This window comes from Lepidochelys kempii, chromosome 17, assembly GCF_965140265.1.
Source record: "Lepidochelys kempii isolate rLepKem1 chromosome 17, rLepKem1.hap2, whole genome shotgun sequence".
Classification (NCBI taxonomy): domain Eukaryota; kingdom Metazoa; phylum Chordata; order Testudines; family Cheloniidae; genus Lepidochelys; species Lepidochelys kempii.
Genome location: NC_133272.1, coordinates 22,693,694 through 22,715,874, shown reverse-complemented (window position 1 = coordinate 22,715,874; position 22,181 = coordinate 22,693,694). Strand labels below are relative to the sequence as shown.

The 22,181-nt window shown below is 56.2% G+C and overlaps 2 protein-coding genes across 2 annotated transcripts in view; one reads left to right on the top strand and one right to left on the bottom strand.

The window, feature by feature from the left end:
- Nucleotides 1-258: 258 nt before the first annotated feature.
- LOC140899855 (fibrinogen-like protein 1-like protein) lies at nucleotides 259-8,297 on the top strand. The gene is made up of 3 exons (XM_073316023.1): nucleotides 259-288; nucleotides 5,873-6,002; nucleotides 7,441-8,297. Exons 1-3 carry the CDS (start codon nucleotides 259-261, stop codon nucleotides 8,118-8,120), a joined length of 840 nt encoding a protein of 279 aa, XP_073172124.1. The 3' UTR covers nucleotides 8,121-8,297.
- A 9,439-nt stretch (nucleotides 8,298-17,736) lies between these two features.
- Nucleotides 17,737-22,181, bottom strand: part of LOC140899603 (angiopoietin-related protein 6-like) — a 36,374-nt gene continuing 31,929 nt past the window's right edge. The window contains exon 2 of the mRNA XM_073315393.1: nucleotides 17,737-21,148. Within this exon, the coding sequence (XP_073171494.1) occupies nucleotides 20,520-21,148 (629 nt within the window). The 3' untranslated portion in view covers nucleotides 17,737-20,519. The remainder of the gene's footprint in view (nucleotides 21,149-22,181) is intronic.

The window sequence follows — 22,181 nt, the reverse complement described above, 5'->3', positions numbered from 1 at the left end:
TCATGTCCCACACGATCACCTGCCAACCCCTCAGTCTGCCCCCGGCCACATCCCCTCACAGTTCCCAGTCCCCATGCGCCGTCCAGCCCCCTGAACCACGGCGTCAGCCAGGCTGCCTGTGGGCTCAGCTTCAGCCTCCTCGAGCCCCGCGTGAGGTGGCAGCCAGCGTCAGGAGGGTAGCCTGCCTGCCTCATGCAGACAGAGCATGGGCATGTGGCGGCCCTCACGCAGGCCTCAGCCCCCTGGCAGCAGTGGGAGATGGCGGCCGTTTTGATGAAGGGACAATTGGTGAGTTGGTGCCTTTGGCCATGTTTCCATGGGACAGGTGAGAAGCCCCCACACTCCCGAGTCACTATCAGAGCACGAGGGCGGCCACTGCTGCCCCTGCTGTGCATGCGGTCGGCCCAGCACGCCCAGCTCACCCCCCATCTCCTGGCCGCTCCTGGCCCAGGGCTCTGTCTCCATGCCCCGAGGGGCAGGCGTGGAGGGCCCAGGAGCCCAGCAGCAGGCGTGTGTCCCCTGCTCAGCCAACTGCAATCAGACAGGGCAATCAGCCAGAATCCATTGGAAGCTGCTTTACTTGTTTGTTGGGGCAGCCAGAATTAATGGGGCAGGCTGCAGCTGGCATTCGGGGTGTGCGGGAAGGGGGCAGCATGAATTGCACGCGGGAGAGTCGTTTGTTGTTTGCTTGAGGGCACAAACTCCCCTTCACCCCAAAACCTGGTCCCCAAATGATCAGACTGGAGCACATCGCACTAAGCAAACTGGTGCGACATGCAACGAAATAAAGGTGTCCCATCTCGTGTCCTTTGTCACACATTTCAATGGATTGTGCCCTGTGCTGGCAGGTTGCAAGGTCGAGAGGCGTGCATCCAGGTGAACCGTCTGGGTGCTTTTTTCCAGAACTATATGGACATGGAGCTGCTCCCTCCAATGCACCAGTTCCTGCCCCCTGCATCCCAGCCAGAGAGCTGGGACACAGAAAGCAACTGCCTTGACAGTCACTGAATGAATCCAGTTTGATCCTCTTCCCTGTGGTCCAGATGCAGCAACAGCACAGTCTCGCTCCAGCCTACCCCTCACCTGGCTGTGACCTGTAGGGACAATTGCGGGGGCGGGGGGGGCAGGGGAGGGAGTGTGTTCAGTCTCTGTAACCCCACGTGCAAAGCAGGGGGTTAGTGATACCAAATGGAACTGAAAGTCCGAGGGGGGCGGGGAGAGGGGTTCCCACCTGGTGTGTGGGTTTGCTGAAAGGCGCCTACAAAACATTGGACCTACCCAGGGCTTAAAGACAGAGCTGGAAGTCCTGGGTTCTTCTCCCTAGAGCTGAAAACACTGTGAAACTGGCATCGGTGGGCACCATAGAGCTGGTGCTGTGGGTGGTGAAAGACAGCGTACAGGGTGCAGCAGCCCCCTAGCCAGTGAAGTCACTAAGAGCGGGACTCACTCCGGGCTGGAGGCCCCTCAGAGCATGGCATCGCAGAGCATGGAGCAGCAGCGGTGCTGAGCAGAGGCATCCCTGGCCTGCCCCTTCTCTCCCTGGCGAACCCCCCTCCCCCCCCACAACACCCCCTGGATTCTCGAACTCTGCAGAGCTTGGCCAGTAAACCGGGTGTGGGGACAGCAGAGGGAAAATGGAAGGGGTGCGCCAAAGGGGCATTTGTCCATTGGACTCTCACCCCAAGGTGGGAAACTGAGGCAAGGGGCTGCTGCCCAATGTATTGTAGGGCAGGCGTTTCACTCAGTTCACAGACTACTGAGTCATTCTTGTGGTGATTTCGCCAATTCATGCTGCGTTTCTTTCTCCTCTAAATAAAAGTTCTCATGTGTTAGACACACACTCAGATCTTGCGATGCGGGAAGAGCTGCCTGTTAGGGGCGTGGTGGTCAGTTTCCCAGATTTCTGGGTGGGGCGGTCCAGCTGGTTCTGGTTTGCAATGCTAAGAGGAGCCCCGAGATCCTGACTCCAGTCCTTGTCGCTGCCAATACCACCTGGCACAAGCGTTACACCCCCATCACGTTCTGCACAACCCCCGTTCCTGCCATTTCCTCTGGTTTGATCCTCTCCATTTAGTGCGTCCTTTATCTGGAAGGCCGATGCAGAGTCCTGCTGATAAATTAAATCCCTGGCTCACACCTGCCCAACTTCAGAAACGTTGGCGTCCTCAGGAAGGAGGCAGGGAGCCCAAGAAGTCTGGTATCTGCAGTAAATAAAGAATGGGCAGACGTTCCGTTGGGGCTCCCTCCCTGCCCACAGGCCAGGCTTGAGGCCAGCAGCTGAAAAAGCAAGATAAGCTGGGGTGTGGAGTGGCGCTTTCTCCATAAAGGGATGGAGCCCTGGCTCTGGTTTCTGATGTGGAAGTGGGATGCTTCAGGTTGCTAACTCGTCCGCTCAGCTGCAACCTCGGGATGGGTGAGTTTTATTGAAATGCCCAGCATTTCACGCAGCCTGGAGATATAGGGCCAGAGCCCGGTGGCGGGCACCAGAGGGCCAGGCGGTGTGGGTACGTGGGGGAGGTGCAGTGGGCAGGGCATTCTGTCCTGCCCCTGTGGGACACCATGTGCCCTGAGTGCCTGGGCACAGGAAGGAACGTACCCATACAGACGCAGTAACTACCGCACAGAAAGGGGCAGCCTGCACTCCTCTCAGTGCCGCCCCTGAGCCCGGGCAGGTGCACAAGGGGGAGGGGAGTCCTGGTGCATCCTCTGCTTTCCTGATCCTGGCTGGCCGAGGCACAAGGGACGGGGCACAGTGAAGTACACGCTGCTTTTCTTTTGAAACGGAGCAGCATTTCCCCCAGCAAGTGCATGCTGCAGCATGAGCCTGGCTAGCTAGGAGTCTGGCAGCGCCTCCTGGTTGGTAAAGAGTGCCCCTGGGGTTATGGGGTACCAGGAGCCTGGCAGGGATCCCTTGCTCAGCACTCTGCTGGACCCTAGGCAGGAATTCTCTCTCCATGCCCCAGGTACCTTTGGGCATTGGGGCCAAAGTACTTTAGAACAAAAAGGAACTAACATAAGCCATGTTTTAAAAATGGGGAAACTGAGGCATGGAGCAGTGTAATGAGGTTTCCAAGGCACAGGTAGAACTCAGGCCCTCTGTGTCTTAGACCAGCATCCCTCCCCTCCCACTGCACCGCACTGCCCGTCTACTATTACACTGTGTTAACGACTGCTAGCTGGTAGCGTCCCCTCTCCTCTGGGTCGTCAGGAGTAGGTGAGGCGTGTTTTCAAGGATGAGTGACTCCAGATTGTTATTTCACTTCAATTCTAAACGTAATTCTGGCTTGTCAGACTCACTGAAATCCTTCTCCGCTAAAGCTTTAACCCTTTGCCTGCCATGGAGTTACGCATCTCTCTTCTTTCTCATAATGATGCCTGAGATTGCTGGCAGCGTGTCACTTGGGCTGTGACATTGTCTGAAGAATTTGGGTTCCATCTCCAGAAAGAAGGTGTTTCCAATTAAATCTGTCTGTGGATCATGTCTGGGCAAAGTGACAGGTTTCAGAGTAGCAGCCGTGTTCGTCTGTATCTGCAAAAAGAAAAGGAGGACTTGTGGCACCTTAGAGACTAACCAATTTATTTGAGCATACAAGCTGTCAGCATAGTCTGTGTGATATGTTGATTGTAATGGATTTTTTACCTTCAGTCCTTTTGGTCCGATGTCCATCTGTTTGCATTTGGAAAGGAAGATGATGTCTGTCTGTATCTGTACGAGTTTTTTCATGAAGTTTCATGAAGTTTATTTCATGCTCAAATAAATTGGTTAGTCTCTAAGGTGCCACAAGTCCTCCTTTTCCTTCTGGGCAAAGTGTTTCCATTGGAACAGTGTTTTTCTGCTTGTTGTTTACACTTTGTTCTCTAATTCATTTGCACGTTTGTATCACGGTCACGTGTGGGGTTAGTTTGGTCACTTGTGGGGTTAGCGGTGGACTTTCTAACTTTGCAACACCACATGAATACAATGGTGACTAACAGAAAGCACTGTGCCAGACTCCGGTGTGGCTTTAGCCTGTTCTGGTTTGACCCCCCCACCCCTCCCCGCACCTGCCCTGCCTCACCCAACAAAAAAACTGCCATTTTGCAACTGTAATGGGCCAGCAGCAGCCCTGATGAAACTTGGGACCTCTGGAGCTTAACACATAAGCCTCTGCTGTAGGGTTCTCAACCTATTTGCCATTGGGGGCTGCATATGCAGCTCTCTGTGTTATGTGGGCTGTGGCCACACAATATGTAATACATGGGCCCATGATAGGTATACTTGGCCGGGGGCCTGCGGGGTGAATCAACCAGTTTCTCTCCAAGAATCTGGATGACTCTGGGCTGCTGATCCCTGCAAGATCATTGTGAATCCCTGCGCTCAGTGCTGAAAGTGGCCTGGGAAAAGCATGTGCAGGGAGGGGGGTTCTATGATAATCTCAGCTGAAATAAATGGCCATGCACTTGGTAGGGCGGCTCTTACAGTGCACCCCTCAGTGAGTTGGCTCCATTTTTAACTCTTCTTGGCTGGGACGGTGGCCCCCGGTGACTCTGCCAACTTTAAGCCTGGCCTGAGCTGGGCACACAGAACAGCTGCAGTGTCAGCAGCATGTCCCCCTCTGGGCTGCTGGCCTGCAGTGCAGGGGGCAGCATGCCTGGTGTGGGGCACACAGCAGCTCTGTGCCCTGGGCACCTCTTACCTGCTGGAGCCTGCCCAGCTGCTGTCTCTGTGCGTGGGTGAGCGGGCCCTGCCCTCCGGCTGGCGGTACTGACTGTGGACAGGGTGCAGCTGGGACAGAGGGGGTTGCTCCGAGCTTCGCTCAATGCAGCAGGCACCAGGAGCATGCATTCAGCCACACGTGGGGCTTAACACTGGGGCCTCTCCAGGCCAGCGAGGGTCACTGCTGCGGAGGTCACTGGAGCCCTGGAGCAGAGAGTGCACGGGACGGGGAGAGGGCTGCTCCCCACCCTGCCTGCTGTGACTGCCCCGTCAGGCATGTGTCCCTCCATGCCAGCTCCCAGACAGTCAGGGCCAGGGGAGATCCCATTCCCCAAAGCCATGGGAGACCCTGGTTGGGAACCTGCCCATGGGACAAATTTCCACCTTGCACCAGCTGTTGCGTACAAATAATGGTACAAATGTAATGCAGTGACTTCCAGGGCAGCCTCCTGCTCTGGCTGTGAGCTCTGGGTCCTGGCCAGCGGCGACGGGGAGGCGGGTGCTGTCCGCTGCAGGAAGCCCAGGGCGCACTGCAGCCTGGACTATGCTCATCCCCCTCAGAGGCTAGTGGGGGGCATGATGTCCCCCCATTGCTCCGGATGCCTCGGGCGCGGACGCCCAGCAGGGAGGAGGCAGCACTCCCCTTGCAGTGGTGCTCTGAGTGTATCCCTGCAGCGTGGAGAAAGAGGAGGCAGCTGGCTGCTGGCTGAGCTCTTTCCCCACCACAGGGGGCTGCTTTGCCTGCTCTGCTGGCAGGGAGCACTCCAGCCGGCCCTGCCCGGGACCCGGGAGCCAGGCAATCGGAGCCGCGATCTTTGAATGTTTTTTAGCATTCAGCTGGGTCCCAGCTGTGTGCTAATTGGGCCTACTGCAGAGACGGAGACAGTGGCTGGGCCAGGGGAGAGGTGTGTGTGGGCAAAGTGAATGGTGGGCTTCACCCCGTCTCCAGAGACTTGGGCCAGTACCCCCGAGGCTGAGCCCCTTTGAACATCCAATCATTTCCTGCAGTGCGTACCTGGGAGCTGAGCTCTTGTGAAAATCTGGCCCAGTTGTTGAGCCCTCTGAAAACTCTGGGTAACATTTTCAAGAGTGGCTAAGTCACTTAAATGTCTAAATCCTGGTGACTTGTAGTGGGATTTAGGCACTTGTGAAACTCTCTCCTGGTCTCATGTCCAGTGGTTTCTGTCCCCAGCAGGGTTCCAGTCCAGCTCTCTCCTGCTTCTGTCTGTCCTGTCCACGACGGCGCTCCTTTCTGTAGCCCCCGTGCAGGGCAACGGGACCCTGGCCCACAGGAAGGTCAAGAGGGGTGAGTAGAGAACCCGTCAGAGAGCTTCTATCATCTGCCATATTCGAGATCAGGGTATTGTGGGCCTGATTCTGCTCCTCTCCCCCATGCCAGTGTCACCCCCATATGCACTTATCCACTGAATGCACCTTCCAGCCACCCCCTCTGCCAGCACTGGGCCCAGAGGGACACCAAGTTCTCCGAAGGGTCAGCAAGGCCGGCCTGGCCTAGTGAGCTCATTACTGTACTCCCATTCGGAGGCCCCCAGCGCCTGGGGATGGGCCAGCGGGGTGGGGGAGGTGCTGCTCAACTGGCTGTTTGCTTTACACAACTTCATTATCCCTTTCTCCAGTAAAGGCTGCCAAGCCGCCGGCAGAGACTGAAGAGCGTTGGTACCAACCACAGGGCAGAGTGTGGGAACCAGGCACACACTCCAAATTGGCTGGGAGTTCTACACTTAAATCTCACCAACTTCTGTGCTAAGCAAGCTCTATCTGTCCTTTAGGGCTAGCCCAGGCTCACAGCTGGGAATCTCTTGCTCGTGCCTAGAAGCCTTGCCCCTAGAGTCCAGGCAGCGCTGAGCGCCAGTTCCTCCCTCTTAGGGGTTTTCATTCCCTTCTCCCCACACCTCCATCGGCTCTGAGAGCTGCTCAGGGGCTTTCCCAGGCAGGCCGGGGGCTGAGCCAGCTCCCGAGGTGGCACTGAGCCCCTGCCCCCTGCAGTGCTCAGCAGCTCGGCTCAGGAAGGAGGCTTAGCTATGGGGGAGGGGGCCAGAGCTGGCGGGGCACACAGGGGGATTGTCTGGTGGGTATGGGAGCTGGGGGACTCAGGCTCAAGGGAGGACCCTGGGGAGGGGAGGGGCAGTTATACCAGTATAACCACAATGCTATCATTCTACCAGGATAGTTCAGGACAATTTCCCCCCCCCCAAGATAAGCCCCTCGATAGGATGTTGCCTGGAATTTTCAGAGGCGCCTAAATCCCACTGAATTCCAACTGCAGTCGGGTGTCAAACTCCCTTAGGCTCTTTGAAAAATCCCCTTTAAATTGTCACCTGTGGGTTTCATAATTAACATTCGCTGAGATGGATCTGGCAGTGTCTCCCCCACCCTCCCCAAACTATTTCTTCAGCATTACAGACTCAGGAACGATACAGAGCTTTGGTTTCCACTTGATTCATCTCTTCAAGGTTTCTTCAAAAGCAGCAGAGCAAGAAACTATTATTTTTATTTTATTTATTTTTTTGGTAAAATGAAAGTGTAAGACCTGAAGCCGGATTCTGTGGCCAGGAATGGCCGGGGCAGATTCTGTGTCTGTGGAATTGTGAAATACACAGGACCTGCCTCTAAAAACCCAGGCTCCAGTTACCCCTGACTGATTTGCTCGAGCTAGCTAGCGTACTCTCTCTCTCTCTCCCCACTCCCCCGGTTCCCTTAACCTGCTGTATATGGTATTGCAGGGTTCCCCAGAGACTGCAGCTACATTCCCAGGGACAGCCCCAGCGGGATCCATGTCATCCAGCCGGAAGGCTCTCCCCCTCGGGTGGTGTGGTGTGACATGGACACCGAAGGCAAAGGCTGGACCGTTGTCCAGAGAAATTCTTACAACACAGAGATCACCTGGAAGGAGTCCTGGAGCACCTACAAATACGGCTTTGGGAACGTGCAGGAGGATTACTGGCTGGGCAACGAGTACCTGTCCCTGCTCACGCGGCAGAACACCTACAAGGTCCGCTTTGTCGTGGAGGACAAATCCAACAACACCCGCTACGCGGAGTACGACATCTTCAGCGTTGAGGATGAGCCCAGCGGGTACCCGCTGAGGCTGGGCAGGTACTCTGGGGACGGCGAGGACTATCTCACCACCTACCACTCCGGCCTGGGGGGCATACACGACAACATGAAGTTCAGCACAACTGACAAGGATCAGGACCAGGCCAGTGGGAACTGCGCAAGTAGCTACGGAGGCTGGTGGTATGACAAGTGTCAGAACATCCTGCTCAATGGGAAAGGCTACATCTACTGGGCAGGGTTCTGTAAGAGCGGGGAGTGCAAGTCTTCCCTCATCCTGGTTAAGCCAACAGATGTGTGCTGGGTCTGGCAGAAGGAGCCCATCCTCCCTGGGAGCCGGCGCCGCTGAGAAGAGGAGACAATATTGGATCAGACACGGAGCTCCATCTCCCACCTACTCAGTGCAGTCCCTGCAATGCCTCCATTCTGCTCACCCCGTTCCCTGTTGGCTTCTTCACGGTAAATCCCCTGGAATAAACTCTGAGAGCTGACCCTGCCAGGACTTTACATCTGAATCTTGCATGTATTAGGGGTGGTGAGTTTGGGTTCAAAAACCTGGCCTCTGTCTTTTTAATAAATATGGTTATTACATGAGAAAACATTGCAACAGTAATTAATTGCCGATAAACCACTGACAGATTAGCTAGACATGCAACGAAACCGCGAGATAAAGATATTGGTGTCCCTCATCAACCCAAGAGGCTAGTCAAAGTTTGGGGCCCTGGGGATGTTCCAGTGGGGAGCAGACATTGGCAATAGAGTCTGGTAATTTCTTTGATGTCTTGTTTATTTACAAGGCACACACAGAGTCCTGCTTCTCCAAACACCGTGGGTGGCAGTAACAGAGAAGAGCCTCCCTGCTTTCAGCTCCAAGCTTCTTTAGCCAGCACCTGGCCCAAAAGCTCTCTATACTCCTCCCAAGATCACACCCTGCTTACAGGCTCTGGTCGGCTTTCCTGCTCTGTCTCCATCCCTTGGCTGCACTGGCCATCTTGTCTTTTTCACACACGCACCTGGTCAGAACGATACTTGGTGGCATCCTCTACCCACCTGGTGCTAGTTTCTGGGCACGTACCATCATGGCTTGTTCTACATGAGGCCCCCTTACCTGTTGCTTCCAGCTGTCTTAAATGAAGAGTGCATCCTCACAGCCGTGTCACTGAGATTCTAACTCCACCCATAACCAGGTATAATCCAGCTCCTAGCAATGTGTTGATCTGTCAGGCTGACATCCTCTCAGCATCTCCGAGCACTTCCTGCCTGTGTGGCTTCAGCCTTCACTTTAATAAAAGTTAATTGTGACCAGATGCTGAACACCATTAACGCTAACAGCCAGGGGCAGGCATACCACCCCGAACAGGGAAAGGATGGGCTAAAGAATAACTAGGTATATTCAAGTCAGCTGGGCCTGATGAAGTTCACCCTAGGGCAGGGCTCCCAAATTGTGGGCTGCAGCCCAAAGATGGGCCACTGGCAGTGGTGAAGATGGGGGGCATGTGAAGGGGCATTGTCCGATCCCCCACAAACTGCATCTTTCCATTCCCCTCCTGACCATGGCCCTTCAGTGCAGCCCCAGGACACACAGCCCTGTCTACTTGGCCTTCCTGACAAAGCCTGCATGGAGAGTGTGCGTAGGGGGGTATTTGTGGGGCAGGTTTGGAAAGAGGGATTTTTTCAGGAGGAGGGAAGCTGAGAGCATCTGATGTGCAGATGGCGGGGACGGGGTTGCTATTTTGCGGTTGGGAGTATCAGGGACCCCTCCCCGCCCCCATGCACTGAGCTGTCCCCTCCATCTCAGTTGCTGGTGGTGAGGGGGGGCTGTGCTGTTTTGCAGTGAGGGATCGGGGTATCCCCCTCCCCAGGGCACTGATCTCTCCCCTTCCTGCCTCCCATCTCTGCTGTCTATGCTGGGAGCTACTCCCACCCTGCCCATTACAGGCTGCGCTCGGTGCCCTCCCCAGCCAGCTGTCCCTCTCCAGGCTGGAGCATGACACTGCCAGCAGGGCCATCCTCAGCCTGACCCCGGGCAGCCGGCTCGCCCAGCCGTTTTGCTGACTGGGGGCTCCCCTGCCAAACCCAGGGTTCCCCTGCACCATTCCCCACAGCTTGGGGTCCCACCCACACCCTAACTCCCCCCATGGCTACCCCTCTCCTTCCAAAACACCCTGAACTCTTCATAGCCACAGCCCATCTGCTCCCCCTCCCCATGAGCCACCTGTCAGCAGTACCCTCCATATTGGACCAAACTGCTCTAGGTCTCACCCCCACTGCCCCAGGGCCAGGCTGGCGCTCTCTGGGGCTGGACCCCAGCTGTGACTGGGGTAACAGGGTCTGCTCCTTTCTCTGCCCTGTCTCTCCCCAGCTGGAGGGAGCTGCAGGAGAACCAGGCCCTGGCGCTGTGGCAATTCCAAGGCTGCACAGAATGTACTGCTCCTGCCCCTGGGGACGGGCAGCACCAAGGGACCTCAGCCACCTCCCACCAGTGCCCCTGCTTTGGCTCGATCTGGGGGGTGAGGCCAGGGCTTTTGTGGCCCCTGGCTCTGCAAGGGAACAGGTGCTGGGAATTACAGACCAGTCAGCCCAACTTCGAGGCCTCGGAAGCTACTGACCCAACGTAGCGAACACGCCCCTGGAGGAGAACAGGCTGATGAGCAGGGCTGTGGGTCTACAGTGTATAGTGCCCCAGCCTGGGTCTTTCCCCACCTGCTCTCTCCCTCCCCCCACCCCCGCCCCATATGCTCCAGGCTCCTCAGCCCTCATCGGTGGCCAGTGAATACACTGGGGGCGGGAGGGAGGAAACGGCCAGGCTCTGCTGCCCAGTGTGCATGGGTTGCTGTTTTTGTCCCGGCCCGGGGTGGAGGAGAGGCCTCAGGAGTGGGGGGATCGGAGGGTGAGCTCCCCTCGCACCCTGAGGCAGTGGCTCCTGATGTGGTGGGTTACTCTGGATTGGGTGGGGGGGTAGCCATCTGATCACTCCAAGAAGACAAGGGGGAAGGGACACTGGCGGGTCCCCAGCCCTGAGTAACACTCCAAAGTGCAGCTGGGATGCTGCTGCCAGGGCCAAAAGGGTGAGGGGCCCGGGGGGTGGAGGGGGACTTGTTCCTGGGGGAGCCATAGGGGAGTGGAGCAATTGAGGACGGAAGAAGGGGGTTGGTGGAGCTGGGAGCCTTTGGGCTGCTCAGTAGGGTAAATGGACATGGGTGTTGGGGGCAGCAGAAGAGGGGTGGTGGAGTGGCAGGGGGCACAGGGCAGGGGTGAAGAAGGGGGTGAGGGGAAGGAAGTGGTTGGGGATGGTGAGGAGTGGGAGGGTTAAGAGGTGGGGTTATTGGGGAATAGGGCAGGGGAGGGTGTGGGGGCTGTGAGACTTTGGTGAGTGGGGGAGGGTCTGGGGAGGGTGATGTTTTTTGGGGGTGTTTGGAGGATTGTGCAATGGGTAGGTTTTTCGGGGAGCTGGGGTTGGAGTGGTGAGGAGATGTGATGGGAGGGAGGGGGTCTGACAGGAGGTTTGGGGGGCTGGATTTATTTGGGGTTTTGGGGTGAGTTTAGTTAGAGAGGGGGTGGCGGGGTTGGATGGATTGAAGTGGGTGGCTGGGGGGTTATTTGGGGATTAGATGGGGTGGTGGGAGGGGGTTTAAGCAGAGGTGGGTGGGAGTTGGGCAGGTGGGTTGGGGGACTATAGCAGGGGTTGACTGGGGGCGGAGGGAGTGGGCCATTTGGGGGCCCGTGGCGGGGGGGTTGGGTGTGCACTGAGGAGGGGGGTTAATTGGGGGTCTGTACGGGGTTGGGTGTGGGCTGAGGAGGGGTTGGGGGTCTGTTTTTGGGGGTTGGCTCTGGGCTGAGAAGGGGGGTTATTCGGGGGTCTGTGAAGAGAGTCCAGAGGAGAGCAACAAAACTGATCAAAGGCCCTGTGAGGAAAGGTTAAAAAGATTGGACGTGTTTAGTCCCAAGAAAAGCAGGCTGAGGGGGAACCCGACAACCATCTGCAGACACAGTCAGGGCTGTTGGAAGGAGGAGGGGGACTGGGTGTTCTCCATGGCCACAGAAGGCAGGACAAGAAATAATGGGCTGAATCTGCAGCAGAGGAGGCTTAGGCTCGATATTGGGGAACTCTGTAACTCTAAGGACAGGGACGTGTCAAACAGGTCGCCAAGAGAGGCGGTGGAGTCCCCGTCGCTGGAGGGGTTTAAGGACAGGTTGGACGCTTGAGCTTTACTTGGGCCTGCCTCAGTGCAGGGAACTGGACTAGACAACGTCTCCAGGACCCATCGAGCCCCACAGGTCTACACTTCTCTTTCAGGAGCTAGGGGATTGAGCATCAGAACCATTTCCTGCCCCCCACCCCCTTCTTCTGTCGCTCGTTTATAAAGCCACAGCAATTCTCAGCGGGGAGGTTGTGACCCAGCAACGCCGCCTGGGGCCGGAGACAGAACAGGAGCTTCGCTGCCAGTACCAGGGTGAACGTTCAGGCTCCAGGCCAGCCCTGCCCTGTTCGGGGTTTTCCAGGGGGGATGGGACGCAGCAGCGGGGGCAGAGAGAGGGCTCAGAGTGGCAGTTTGTGGTTAGCGAGAGATGAACTCTGCCTGTGCAGCAGGGTGCTCATGTGGCCCAGAACTGCTCCTGAAGCCGTCTGGCCCAGGGTGGGGTTTAAACACCCCATCAAAGGGGGTTGCTGTTGCCTTTGGAATGCCCCAGATGACGCCAAATAACAGGATTTTCAAAAATCTACCTGGTAAAGACGCTTCAGCTGCTCCTGCCATGGGGCATCTTCCCTCCCCTCTGCAACACCCCCAGGGTCCCTGCACCTGCTTTATTCCTTCTCTGCCATCTCAGCATGTTCCTCCCAATGGCACCAAGCCCGTGCATTGCTGAGCACCCTTAAATCCTACTAGCTTCAGTGACTTTGGTGGGAGCTGAGGGTGCTCAGCTCCTTGCAGGAATCACTCAGCACTGTTTTGGGCACAAGTCAATAAGTGTGGCCCAGCACCTTTGCACCTGCCACTCAAGCCCTGCTGATGCTGAATTTCCATAGTGCAGAGGTTCAGCCGGGACAGGCGTCCAAAACATTGATACTTGTTTCAAGATAAGTGGGCGTGGTTGGGCTGGAAATTGTGTAAGGTCAGCCCTTGTAACCTGGTGTATCTGCAGTTTGGCCTTAATGGAAACCCTGGGAGAAAGCCTCATGCTACGAACCAGGAAGTACAGGACCACGGTTCATAAGAGCAGCTCCAAAGATAATTTTCACTGAGCCCAGCTCTGCACAGATTTCCAGCTTAGGTTTGAATTTTTAGCAAAAGTTCATGTTGGTTATTTTCTCCCAAACCCTTCGTGCCTCCATAATAGCCAGCCATCCTGTCAGTCGCACCCTGGGGAGCTCCAGGGGTGGAGTGAGGGATAGAGGAGCAGATATATGACACACCAGCCTTCAGGTCCTTTGGGTGGACGTTCCTGATTGCATGTATGAGTCCCGTTCAGATGGGTGGGTTTCGTGTGTCTGTGGTGAGAACTGGGGCTGTCAGGGCCAGCAGGCAGGTGAGGAGCAGGAGATGAGTGCGCGGGGCAGCTGAAAAGGGATGAGCCAGAGTGAAGCTGAAAACACAAATGCAGGGGCCAAGAATCCCAGTTCCCCCATCCTGGACAGAAGGCATCAAATTCTCACTGATGGACAATTGGTTCAGATTCTGGGACTGGTTCCTTGTGCAGCAAATGAAATTAAATGCACCTCAGAGCCATGACAGAGCACTGTATAACCAGGGTCTAGTGACCATCTCTCACCCTGGGCTCTCCCCAGCATAGGCTGTTGTTCACACTAGTAAAATGATGTTAAAACACTGAGAAGGAGCAGGGAAGAGGCACAAAAATGGCTTGTGGCCTGGCCAGCACGCCTTCGAGCAGGTGACCGGAGGGGCTGCAGCTAGTCAGCTTGACCAAGAGCAGTTCAGAGGTCTGTCGATAAGGTCTGTAATCACCGAGCAGGAGGGGGTAGCCTGCATTTCAGGTTTTTGCTCTAGCAGACAAAGGAGTAACGAGAGCTAGTGAAGCTGATGTTAGAAACATTGAAATTGGAAATCAAATGTCAGTGTAGAAGAGTGAGGGGACATCACTCGCCGGAACCAGCCGTGCGGGGACGTGGGAATTCACTCTCAGCTGGCCTCTGGGGACGGAGGCAGCACGTGGCTGGCACTTATAGCTCCTGCCGAAGGAGGGGCAGGTGCTGCCATGGGCTGCTCCCCCAAGCCCTGTCCTGCTGCGCGCTGGGGATGCTGCCTGCTGTGGAGCTGTCAGGTGTCTTGAACTGGAATTTGTTTGGAAAGAAACTGTGCTAAGGAGCCTTATCAGCCCGAGCAGAGAGTACCTGGGAGCCTGCCTGGTCGGGCAGGTCTGGTACAGCATCTCCCCAGATAAGGCTCTTCCCTGGACCTGGAACGATTCCCTCCGAGGTAACACACGGGGCAGCCAGGGCAGGGCACGGCCTGCTCCCCTGGAGCGTTAGGGCTTTCAGGAGTCAGAGGTGCCAGGGGAGCAGGTTGTGGTTGTATGTTAAAGCAGCGAAGAAAGCTGGGGGGCAGAGGAATTGGGTGCTGTGGCCATTGCACTTGATCAGCTCAATTTGGAAATGTCTTTCAAAGGAAATCCAGATGTATACATGTGACTGGGATACACGTACACTCACATGTACACCCACACGCGTGCACACTGTCCCTGGAGCTCCCCAGGGTGCGACTGACTGGATGGCTGCCTATTATGGAGGCACGAAGTGGTTGGAGAAAATAATCAGCAAGAACTTTTGCTAAAAATGCCTACCTGAGCTGGAAATCTGTGCAGGGCTGGGCTCAGAGAAAATGGTTTTCTTAGCTGCTCTTTTTACCCGTGGTCCTGTACTTCCTGGTTTGTGTCGGACCCAGGCAGGAGACCTGGCAGCTCTCAGCTGTAGAAGCCGTCAGAATGAGCCAGGTTGGAATGAGCCAGGCCCTCAGATCCTTCAAGAGGAAAAGTGAAACCCACTTCTGCCACCAATCGCCCCAACGGTCACTGAGCGACACCAAACCACGTCCTTCCAGTCAGGCAGTTTCATATGGACACGTCAAACCCTTGGTTTGCCACTCAGATTCCACAGTGATGGACACAGTAAGGACCTAGAGAAGTTAAACAGGCAGACAGACAAGGAAACAGTGGCCCTGGCTACAGCTGTGGTGCAAACAGATGAACACCAATTGCTGGCTGAAGGCACAACCTTAATTCCTGCATCTCCTGTCTGTCAGCTATCAGCTATCATTCACTTGGCAGCCTGAGTTCTGATTTCTAACGCAGTGTTTTCCTCTGGCCTATTGTTGTTATCATGTCCAGGGGCACCTTGCCCTTGGTATCAGGAGCGGTGTTAAGGAGGCTTTTCAAAGGTCTCTAAGTAGGGTTGCCAACTTTCTAATCGCACAAAACCAGACACCCTTGACCCAACTCCTGTCATGCCCCTTCCCCGAGGCCCTGCCCCTTCCCAGAGGCCCCACCCCCACTCACTCCAGCCCACCTCCCTCAGTCACCCACTCTCTCACACCCTCACTCACTTTCACTGGGCTGGGGCTGGGGGTTGGAATGCGGGAGGGGGTGAGGGCTCCAGCTGGGGGGTGCTGGCTCTGGGGTGGGGCCACAAATGAGGGGTTCAGGGTATGGGCGGGAGCTCAGGGCTGGGACAGCAGACTGGGGTGCGGGTGGGGTGTGAGGTCTGGGATGGAGGTAGGGTGCGGGAGGGGGTTCCGACCTGGGGCAGGGTCTCTGGGTGTGGGCTCTCGCCCGGCAGCACTTACCTCAGCCAGCTCCCGGTCCATGGCGCAGCGGCGCTAAGGCAGGCTCCCTGCCTGCCCTGGCTCTGCGTGGCTCCTGGAAGTGGCTGGCATGTCCCTGCAGCCCCTAGGAGGAGGCATGGCCAGCAGCATTGTGTGCTGCCTGTGCCCGCAGGCCCTGCCCCTGCAGCTCCCATTGGCCACGGTTCCCGGCCAATGGGAGCTGCAGAGCCAGCACTTGGGGTGAGGTCAGCACGCGGAGCTTCCCTGATCACCCCTGCCCTTAGGGGCTGCAGTGACGTGCTGGCCGCTTCTGGGAGCTGCGCAGAGCCAGGGCAGGCGGGGAGCCTGCCTTAGCCCTGCTGCGCCACCGATCGACTGGACTTTTAATGGCCCAGTAGGTGGTGCTGACTGGAGCTGCCAGGGTCCCTTTTCGAGTGGGCGTTCTGGTCGAAAACCAGACACCTGGCAACCCTGTCTCAAAGGCCCTGATTTGTGAGTGAACTAAGACTCCAGCCTCCTGTGCTAAATGAGCTTCCTTAACCTTTTCCTGCACCCCATCACCATCCCCACCCCTGGGGTGTTGTGACCCCTAGATCGTGAGTTCCCTTCTTGTCACTGGGGGTGCAGTGCCCAGTCCTAGGCACCCTGCCTCCAGACTGGGTGTGACAAAGTGGGAATGTTCTTCATGGTTTCTCTGAATACTGTGTGGGTGCCTCAGTTTACACCTATGCATTTCTTAAGTATCTAGGTGATGGGATAAGGGTGTGATTGTTGCAGAGCCCTAGAGGGCAGGGGTGTGCAGGGCTCTGCACAGAGAATGGCCGACACCCTGTCTCCTGGCAACTGATGGCCTGGGCCCCTCCCCTGCAAGGTGACAGCTGAAGGTGTTGGAGAACAAAGAGATCAGGTGGCCTCCTTGCCCAGGAAAGAGACAAAGACCAGAGGAGGGACTGGAGGGACTTTCAGTTTGGATCTGACTGGGGAAACAGAGGGAGGCTCAGCACCTGACTGGGGGGTCCTGTTTTCCGTACCTACAAGCTCTGTTTTGGATTGTGTTCCTGTCATCTAATAAACCTTCTGTTTTACTGGCTAGTTGAGAGTCACCGTGAATTGCAGGAAGTGGCGGGTGCAGGGCCCTGGCTCCTCCACACTCCATGACACTGGGGCCTCCGGGTAATGCTGCAGTAGGAAGATGTCATGGATTGCTGTTATTACTGTCTGAGTCGTGTTATCATTATCTGTCCTCTGGCCTTTGGGTGGGTCCATGCTGCGGATTTGCTTGTGTCCCACAGGGTCTAATGGCCCCTCTGCTGAGCCCGGGGTTGGAATCCCGCAAGTTTGTTATCCTCGGAGAGTTCAGCTTCTGTGTGACCAGTGCCAGGGACACATGCGCATGTGATCTCCTGTCCCCATGGAGCCCATCCCTGGACCCATCCTGCTCTGGGCACACCCTGGATCTGTCAGCCGAGGGACGAGCACTGGGCATATAACCAATGTTCTGACTTGACCCCAGCTTCATGGCCCAGCGATCCTGGCCTGTCCTTCCCCCCCCCACCCCCGAGGGGACAGACCCCACAAAGATGGTTGGCTTGGAGGGAGTTTGGCTCCTGTAAATTTTCAGGAGATGCTGGCAGGGCTGGACCCCAAACCACAGGCCAATGGGGCACTGAAGCACAATCACATGTTGACCACAGCCACAAGCTGCTCCTCATCCCTGCTAGATGAATGATGTCGTGTGAGACACAGAGACAGCGTGTGGGAGCCACAAACTGTCTGCCAGCTGGGCAAAGCTCCCTGCAGGACAGTGCCCCTGTCAAGGTTCCTTCCCCGCTCTGAACTCTAGGGTAGAGATGTGGGGACCTGCATGATAGAGCCCCTAAACTTATTCTTACCAGCTGAGGTTAAAAACTTCCTCAAGGTACAAACTTTGCCTTGTCCTTGAACCATATGCTGCCACCACCAAGCGCTTTAAACAAAGAACAGGGAAAGAGCCCACTTGGAGACGTTTTTCCCCCAAAATATCCCCCCAAGCCCTTCACCCCCTTTCCTGGGGAAGGCTTGATAAGAATCCTCACCAATTTGTAAAGGTGAACACAGACCCAAACCCTTGGATCTTAAGAACAATGAAAAATCAATCAAGTTCTTAAAAGAAGAATTTTAATTAAAGAAAAGGTAAAAGAATCACCTCTGTAAAATCAGGATGGTAAATACCTTACAGCGTAATCAGATTCAAAACATAAAGAATCCCTCTAGGCAAAACCTTAAGTAACAAAAAGACACAAAAACAGGAATATACATTCCCTCCAGCACAGCTTATTTTACCAGCCGTTAAACAAAAGGAAATCTAACGCATTTCTAGCTAGATTACTTACTAAGTTAACAGGATTTGTAAGGCTGAATTCCTGATCTGTTCCCAGCAAAAGCATCACATAGATGGAAGAACCCTTTGTTTCCCCCCACCTCCAGATTTGAAAGTATCTTGTCCCCTCATTGGTCATTTGGGTCAGGTGCCAGCAGGGTTACCTTAGCTTCTTAACCCTTTACAGGTGAAAGGGTGTTGCCTCTGGCCAGGGGGGATTTTGTAGCCCTGTATGCAGACAGGTGGTTACCCTTCCCTTTATAGTTATGTCAACCCCATGGAGCAGCCAGCTAAGAGCACACTCTGCTGTGCCATGGTCACAGCAGCACAGAGGGGAGGGGAGCAGGGGTGCTGGGGAGCCGGGCGGGGTGACTGGGAATGTGGGGCCAAGGTGGTGATTGGGGTAAGGGGAATTATGGAAGAGAAGAGTATTGGGGGAGGAGTGTCTGGGGGACTGGACCAGGGCTGTGGGGGCAGCCTGTGGTTCTGGGGAGCCCCGTGCATGGGTGCTTGAAGCTGCAGCCTCTGTTTGCTGGCACAGCCCCATGGGAAGCCCTAATTGCCTTGCTGTGGAGACAGTCACTGTTGCCCAGCCCAGACTCCCAGATCAGGCCAATCCCACAGTCAGGCTCCCCCATCCATCCCCCTCACACAGACATCCTCCTCCCGGATTTCCAGAGCCCTGCTTAACCCTGACTGCCCCCACCCCTGCTCCACCCATGGCCTGTCTCCCAGGGCCCAGCCCAGGCCCCATGCTGCCCAGCCAGCACCCCGGCCCCAGTGGCTCTGCAGGGTGCAGAGGTTATCAGACACTGCTGCTGAAGGGGGAAGATGAATGTGCCCCTTTTCCATTGGCAGCTTGCGTGTAACCTCGCGGCCTGGGAACGTGACTGGCATCAGTGCTGGGTGTGGCTTGGGAACAAAGAGCAGGGATTTTGCTGGCCAGACCACTATGTCTAACGTCCCAGGTCCCAGTCCCCCCCTGTGTGGGCTGAGGGGAGTGCGAGAAGCTGCCCGTGGCGACAGGCAGGAGCCAGTCAGGAGCCCTGCCCTGGAAGTGAGCTGGGGAGCTTCAAACCACAGCATTTTCAAATGTTTCCTGTGAAATGATTGATCGGCACAAGCTGAATGATGGTGTCACATGGAGCAGCTCCACGGTGATGCCGAGGGAGGGGGTACCGATCCCTTCAGAGAACTGGGCCCTGCTGACTGCGGGGGCAGGACAGATGTGGAGATGAAGAGCCAGGCCCTGTGCCAGGTGGCATGGGAGCACCAGGAGCCTCTTCCCCCCCTCCGCCTGTCTGTGCAGGAGTGGGGCAGGGTTCCTACCTTGGGCCCCAGACAGCACTAGGGAAAAGGACCAGTCCTTGCACCAAGTCTGGGGGCCATCACAGGGGCATTGTCCTCTGCCAAGGGGTGCGGCCAGACTCCTAGCTAACTAGTGTGCAAGCTGCCATGGGAGCATGTGCTAGCTGGGGAAATAGGCTGCATCTTACCACACAAGCAGTGGGGTGCATCCAGCTCAGTGGTCTGGGGCCTCCCCACCCGGTCCCAGCTGCCACATGGCTCCGGCCAGCAGGGTCCTACCCCACGAAGATGCCCTCGGCACCAGCCCCTGGGGACCATTCTTTAATTTAAACGAAGTGCTGCAGAGTCCAGGGACCTGGCCACAGCATTTAGGCCTAGTGTGATAGATGGGGGCTGCCACGGGATGCCCTGGTGTGAGGCAAGCTCCAGCAGCCCCAGTGCCCAGGGGTCTGCACTTGGCCAGGCAGAGCTGCGGGCAGAGCCTTCAGTCTCAGGCTGAGGAGCGGCTCCGCCTGCGGTGGGAGTGGGATGGACGCTGCCTCTGCCCCACGAGCTCTCTGGATGTGGTCTGGAGGACAGGGGGCCCAAGGACTCCTCTCTCCCAGCACTAAGGGCCCAAGTCTGTCCTCCCCCTCACATCTCCTCCTTCTCCTCCCCCAGAAAATCCCTCTGGCCCCAGTCTTTCCTTCTCTCCCCCACCCCCAAAACAGAAGGGCTGGTGGCCTGCAGACTTACTCTTGGTGAAGCGGGGAGCAAAGGGCCCGTCCCAGCAGCCCTGCACGCCCTGTCTGTGAATCTGGTAATGCCAGGCATGTTCTCCAGCAGTGTGGTGCCCATGGGAACACCCAGAGAGATAGTGACAGTGGGGCACAGAGTTACCAGCTGCAGACCTCACTGCTTAGAAGTGTGTGTTTATTGCAAAGCCTGGATCCCCAGGCAGGGCCATGCAGAGGGTGTTTGTGAAGCTCCTGCCGTGCTTGGGATTTTGCCTTTCCAGCGATCTCTAGGCCTGCTCATTGCATCGCTGAGCTAAAATGACCCAGAAGAGTCACTCCAGGCTGAATGCTGGTGCACGGGAGTCAGCCCAGCGGAGAAAGGCCCAGCGGAGAAGAGCTCGGAAAGTCTGCAGGGAGGGAGAGGAGAAGGAAAGTGGCCTCGTTTCCTGGGTAACCCTGATACTTCCCCCAAGCAAGGCCTGTGAGGGCAGGCAGGAGGTTTGGCCATGACACACTATGACCCTTTTCCATCCCTTCGTGGAGCAGGGGTTGGCCTCACTGCAGACAGGAGGGTGGGGAAGGGGTCACTAACAGTAAGATGCTGGTTTGATGAGGATGGCGGAGGCTTGGCAGTTCCCACTACAGAAACTACCCCAAGTGATGCTCCCTTTGACGTTCAGTCGAGCAGAATAACAAGCCGAGTACCACCAGCCCCCACCATGGCTAGATGCACAATTCCCACTGTAAGTGTCCTGATCCAGGTCTTTAGTGGAGAACTTCATGTTGTCATGCACAGTGCTAGGATTGTTTGAAGTCATGGCATCCCCTGCAGTCCCAGTGTAAGAGCCCAGCCTCAGCCTGTAGCCTTTGGACTCGTCTTCCAGACCGAAGAGGTTGTAGTCTGCGTATTTCATGGTGCCGGATGAATCATGGATGACAAACCTGACCTGGTAGACCTTCTGCTTGGCGATCTGATAGATGTACTCCGTCCCCAGCCAGTACTCATTGTGCACGTTGCCAAAGCCGTACTTGTAGGTGCTCCAGGACTCAGCCCAGGTGATCTGTGTGTCACGCCGGTTCCGCTGGAGGACCGTCCAGCCCTCGCTGCTGCTGTTCAAGTCACAGTAGACCTCGAATTGATGGAGTCCTGTGGGCTGGATGACGAAGACACCACTGACCCTGTTCCAGGTTATCTCGCTGCAGTCCTTGGGCCAGGCTGTGGGCAAAACGAGACAAGTTGTAGAGAACAAAACCCCACTCAGAGACTCAGCTCAGAGTTATGATCACAATGGAGTTTCCATAAAACCTTTCCTTGGCCTCCTTTCCAACTCCTCCACCGAGGAATAGCACCCTGCATCTTGGCCAGATCAGGCTGGGTGGAGGGGTCCTGGAGGTGAGCTCGGGGTGTGTGTGTGTGTGTGTGTGTGTGTGTGTGTGTGTGTGTCCAAGCTACCTGCATGCGCCACCAGTTGTGTGAACAACCCCTGGGATGTTCTTGGCTCTCACCCCTGTGAGAGTGCATTTGCCTCTCTGTCCCTCTGCTGGCCCAGCTGTTGGCCCCAGTTATATGCTGGGCACTGGGGCTCCTCTCCCTGCTGGATTGCTCCAAACTCTGACACCCGCAGAGAGGCAGGAATTCACCCAGAATCCCTCCAGAGCAGAGACCTAGCCTGGTACCCCCCTCAGCCTGGCCACAGCCCCGCGTCACTGCCAAGAACCATCAGCATGTGGGGGCCGGGCACCAATCCCAGAGGACTGATAGACTCTGCCTGCATCAGGCACCAACAGGCTCCTTCCCTTTGGGCCAGGGCCCATTCGCATGTAAGCAGAGTCAGGATGAGCTCCAACCTGACACCTGGTGGTGAGGTGTGGCAAGTGGTGGAAAAGAACTTCAGGGGCTGATCTCATTTGCATAGGCACACCCACCCCGCCTAGAATGAGGCCATAGCTGCCCAAATGGTCACTTTGGCTGCTGTGGGATCCCCAGTGTCTCTGTTATTGGGGCAGGAAGAATAAACTGTTATTACCCTGATTATGGGAATCAAGGACAGTGGAACTGCACTTGGCCTTTTGTTATGATGGAGGGACTCGCCATCAACTAAGTAACACTCGCTAGGCAAGGGTCATGGGTTCCAATTCTCTGTGAATTGAGAGAGGCTGGGGACAGGTATTAATACTTGGTGGCATGCCCCCCCCCCTCCCCTGAGTGCCTTACATGCTAATTGCACTTCTTCCTCTCTCCACTGTGG

Coding starts and splice junctions, on each gene's coding strand:
- LOC140899855 (XM_073316023.1), top strand. CDS start 259: ATGGCGGCCGTTTTGATGAAGGGACAATTG. Junction 289..5,872: donor TTTTGATGAAGGGACAATTG/GTGAGTTGGTGC, acceptor TCTCATGTCCAG/TGGTTTCTGTCCCCAGCAGG. Junction 6,003..7,440: donor CCACAGGAAGGTCAAGAGGG/GTGAGTAGAGAA, acceptor ATGGTATTGCAG/GGTTCCCCAGAGACTGCAGC.